Source organism: Labrus bergylta, chromosome 22 (genome assembly GCF_963930695.1).
Source record: "Labrus bergylta chromosome 22, fLabBer1.1, whole genome shotgun sequence".
Classification (NCBI taxonomy): domain Eukaryota; kingdom Metazoa; phylum Chordata; class Actinopteri; order Labriformes; family Labridae; genus Labrus; species Labrus bergylta.
In genome coordinates, this window is record NC_089216.1 from 1257580 (window position 1) to 1261747 (window position 4168).

At 40.1% G+C, this 4168-nt stretch overlaps 1 protein-coding gene across 4 annotated transcripts; it reads right to left on the reverse strand.

Annotated features, from left to right (window-relative positions):
• Positions 1-477: 477 nt before the first annotated feature.
• Positions 478-3951, reverse strand: LOC110004206 (type-2 ice-structuring protein-like). 4 transcript variants are annotated; one of them, XM_065950786.1, is made up of 7 exons: positions 3810-3951; positions 3638-3722; positions 3230-3265; positions 2758-2870; positions 1886-2020; positions 1212-1320; positions 478-833 (listed from the first exon to the last, which is right to left on the reverse strand). In XM_065950786.1, the coding sequence occupies exons 2-7, from the start codon at positions 3696-3698 to the stop codon at positions 760-762; spliced, it is 528 nt and encodes a 175-aa protein (XP_065806858.1). In that variant the 5' UTR covers positions 3699-3722; positions 3810-3951; the 3' UTR covers positions 478-759. The 4 variants fall into 4 exon arrangements, with proteins under 4 accessions (XP_065806858.1, XP_065806856.1, XP_065806859.1 ...); XM_065950784.1 differs by having other exon boundaries at positions 2758-2873; positions 3810-3947; XM_065950787.1 differs by having other exon boundaries at positions 3804-3865.
• Positions 3952-4168: the final 217 nt, after the last annotated feature.

Genomic DNA, 4168 nt, shown 5'->3' on the forward strand with positions numbered 1-4168 from the left:
TTGAAGTTTTATTATTTGTCTTAACATTATTAGTTGCAATTTTAAAGGCATTGTTTATTTATTATTTTAAAACATGGTGTTTTATAACATGATATGCAAGGATTAATTGATCCAATCACTCGGTTTAGAAAATAAATATATTGTGTCCATTGTGGTAGAAGGAAATGAATCTATAGCTAGGTGTAGTATTTACAATTCACAGTAAAAATATGCAATTATACCTCTTGTGAAGAAGTGTAAATAAACAGTATTAAACAGTTAATCCTTTCAACAGTATTTTCCTGTTAACATTTAAAATAACAGCTTTTTGCTGGATTTCCAAAAACGATAAAAAACTCTCAATTTCAGCAACAGCAATATACCGTTAATTTTACAGTAACTTCCTGGCAACCCTACTGCCAGTTGTTTACCGTTTACCGGGAATTTCTAAGAGTGATGACTTTGGGATGATCATAACATATTCCACAGATAACACAGTTTTTTTTTTTCATTGCTCAAAGCTTTTTTTATTTTGCATAAGAAAAGGAAGAAAAGGGTTCATTTAAAAGAAAAAATTAAGATGTGCTTAAAGCATCCTTTCCATTACACATTCAGTCTGAACTTATTACGGGCACGAGGCCTCAGAGACAATCCAGCTCCTGTTGTCGTCACGTGTCGCGTCTTTCTTTTAGCGTTACAGCGATAGAGAAGATAGAGAGAGAGAATAAAAGAGATTTAGAGCGTTCCAGGTTCTTCATGCCTTTCGAATCAGACCAGAAATCACCGTCTCCTGTTTCTGACACAGACGGAGGGACGCTTATGCCAACACTGGAGATCATCCCAGCATTTGCGACCTGTAAACAACAGAAACATAGAACAGAAGAATATAGATAAGAATTACAAGACGCTTTAACTCTGACACCTAGTGGTTAAAATTAGTACTGCAGTCCAGATTCCAAACATTATAGAGATCTGTCTAAATCCAGAGCATTCAGGAGCAGAATCTAAAGTTAGAAGGAGGACATACTGGCTGCTGCATTGTTAACAGAGAAGCCAGCACTTCAACATAGCATGTTTCCTTAATGTCTGATCATATAGTAAGATACCTTTATCTTTTTACTCTGTAGATATCTTACATAATGTTCCTTTAAGATCTCAGTCAAAAGATGAAACATTTATACATCAACTTTTCTTTTGTCCCTTGTATAAAAAGAATACAATTCATCACTTACAGGAGAAATTTATCTGCAAGCAGTCCTGATTTCCAGCATTGTTTGGTTCTCCACAGCACCAGTTTTTGTAGTTGAAGCGGGAACCATCACTCCAGCGCCAATGACCCTCCTAGAAAAGAGAACAGATGTCATTAGAAAAATATTTATGTTTGAACACCATCAACTGAATTAATCACTATAGACACCAGAACGATCCCAGGAAGTTTGGTTCAATGGGCCAGACTTAAATGTCGGAAAAATCCACTTCACCATGTTCCTCTAACTCTAACATGTGTCTCTTGTCCGTCTACAAACCCCCCACTGATGAGAAAAGTCCATCCTCTCCGTCTTCTGCCTGCTCCACTTTTCAGAAAATGTGTGCTCAAACAGGCCGTTTGGAGATTTTCCCTTCATGACATCACAAAGGGCAGTAGCCCCTCCCCCAGGTGGGTGACACTCCCACAGCTAGGTGTTTGTTCTGCCCTCTGAGTCTGCCTTCTCACCGTAAACAATAGGACATGGAGCGAGAAAGTCAGAGACACCCAAGCCCTTACAGAGAGGGGGTGTGGTCAGACACAGCTCATTTACATATTTAAAGGTACAGACACAGAAACAGCCTGTTCTGAGCAGGGCTGAAATAGAGGGGTTTATAGACATGATCAAATACAGGATATGTGTGTTGCTTAATGACTTACCCAACACCGATCAGTGCCTCCAATCCAAGTCGCTGGACTCCCCCTAGAGCTCTTTTTTATCAGCGCTCTGATTTTAAGGTACTGCCATCTTGAATGCACAGATGCCAGGTGTCCACCGAGGCGGCGGCAGTTCCTCTAAAGGGAAGATAAATAGAAAACTGTTGGTTCCGGGTCTGGACTTCACTTGTGACCATGAACAGAACAGAGAGAATGAACAGTTAACAGTTCTTAGAGTCACTTTGTATGATGCACTCCTCTCTACTTTACAGAAATGGTAATGTAACGGCGCTTCTTGGATGATGTTGATTATCCTCGGTTGTCTTGCCCTTAACTATAACACTAAACATACTTAATTAAATATATATATTCGGGTGTGGGTAAGTAAAAGCACGGGGACAACTTCTGCTGTGCGTCTCATACGTTTTAATGTCCGTCCGTAACAGAGCATGACATATCCAGACTGAACAACCACAACAGCGACACCTTACTTGTCTTAAAGCAATATCACTCCTCAAACCGTAACCATGGGTAACCTTAAAGGCATAGTGCATCATATCAAACAGATACTCTTGTACAGTACAAATTGTAAATATAAATGAAATTAGCATTAAATCAAATAATGTATATTATCTCAACCTAAGAAGAATAAAGATCTATAAAATAAAACTTCACAAAAATAAATCTCATCTCCATCTTACAGTAATAAGAAAGACTCCTCGAAATCACAGTGTGGTTTGCAAAACTTGCCTTTGGAGAGATTATCAAATGTACATAGTAACTCTAGCAATAGTAAAAAGAAAGAGTCATAGGAGGATAGTAAAGTTACAAAGAAGTCCATTCAAGAAGCATTCTGCATGTTCATCATCTTTTACCTCAGCCTGATGCCAAGTCAGAGGTTTTCGAACGTAGAAGAAATAGCGGCAACCGATCTTAGTCCAACTAGGACGCCTCCACCACCAGCACGTCCTCTTGTCAACATCGACCTCTTCTGAAGGACAAACACAAACACACACACACACAAACACACACACACACACAGATGAAGGAATGATGTTTAGTTAACGGCACCCAAACACAACTCGATACAGAGCTCATTAGAAACATGCAGAGGCTTTTTAGGTCGGGTATAATCACTTCTATCTGAACCACTTCTCTTGCTGCTTCCATCGCTGCAACACCTGTTGACCTGATAACTGCTCTCATATCTGGCAAACCGAGGGGCTGAGCTTGTTTGCTTAATGATGTAGTTAAGACACTTCACCATGAAACACACAGCATGTTTTAAGGCTCCATTATAGAACATGAAATAAGCATCATAATAAATAATGTAGAGTTTATCCTCACCTGATTTTGCGTTCTCAGGTTCCGGCTCTGCAGCAGCTGGAAAGTTTTGACACTTCAGTTATCACATGAATACGACCACAACATGTCACACATGCAGGGGCGTGTCCAGAGGGGTGGCAGGGGCCCCCACCTTGAAATCTGATTGGCCACCCAAAAAATCCAAATCTATGATTGGCTGTTTTGCCTATTCAGAGGCGGGACTTACGTTAAAACCAACTATTCTTGATGTTCTCAATAGTCTGCCGTTGGTCACCTTTACGAGTTAATGTCGTAACTTGTTTTTCGTCATTGCTTTCCGTTGTAAATAAATACTTTGCCTACTTTTTTCTTTTTGCCATTTTGTAAGTTCTTTAAATTGTGACTTTGCACATCTGGACCGCACCCCTGCCCCCCATGTTTCATCCTCACCTTCAGCGCTGCTCAGAGCCACCATGGCACAGAGGAGAGCGCAGAGAGCCAGGAGCTTCATCGTGACGTTGATGATGAGATGATGCTGAAGATGAATCAACAGACGTGTTATTGACGCTGCTGTGAGGAAAACAGAGTCGTTAAGATAGTTAAAAATGTGCAGCACCTTTACCTTCTCGTCTCGTGTCTCAGCGTAGCTTCAGTCTGTCCGAGTGTGGATACTTCACAAGAGCAGCAGCAGCTCTTAAATACAACTTTTTATCTCAGCATCTCCAAAAACAAGGAAGTGAACACAGGCTTACGACACTGAAATGTTATAAAGTTTTTTTAAATACAAATCTTTCACAAGGGATTCCTGGCCTCAGCTGCAACACTACAACGTTTCACTGACTTTAATTTAACTTTAAAATTTAGAACATTTTAGAAGTTAAACGTTCAAGAAGAAGAACAGGTACACGGTAAACAAGGGATCCTCTAGGGTAAGATCAGTACGCTTTGCACCCCAACAGAAGGCAGGGCAACTTTATTTCT

Bases quoted from the DNA above. Each gene is read 5' to 3' on its own strand.
- LOC110004206 (XM_065950784.1), bottom strand. From the start codon at position 3,698: ATGAAGCTCCTGGCTCTCTGCGCTCTCCTCTGTGCCATGGTGGCTCTG. The intron at 2,874-3,229 runs GTGAGGATAAAC...TTTGTCCTTCAG, and splicing joins ACCTGAGAACGCAAAATCAG to AAGAGGTCGATGTTGACAAG. The intron at 834-1,211 runs GTAAGTGATGAA...TGTTGTTTACAG, and splicing joins CTTGCAGATAAATTTCTCCT to GTCGCAAATGCTGGGATGAT.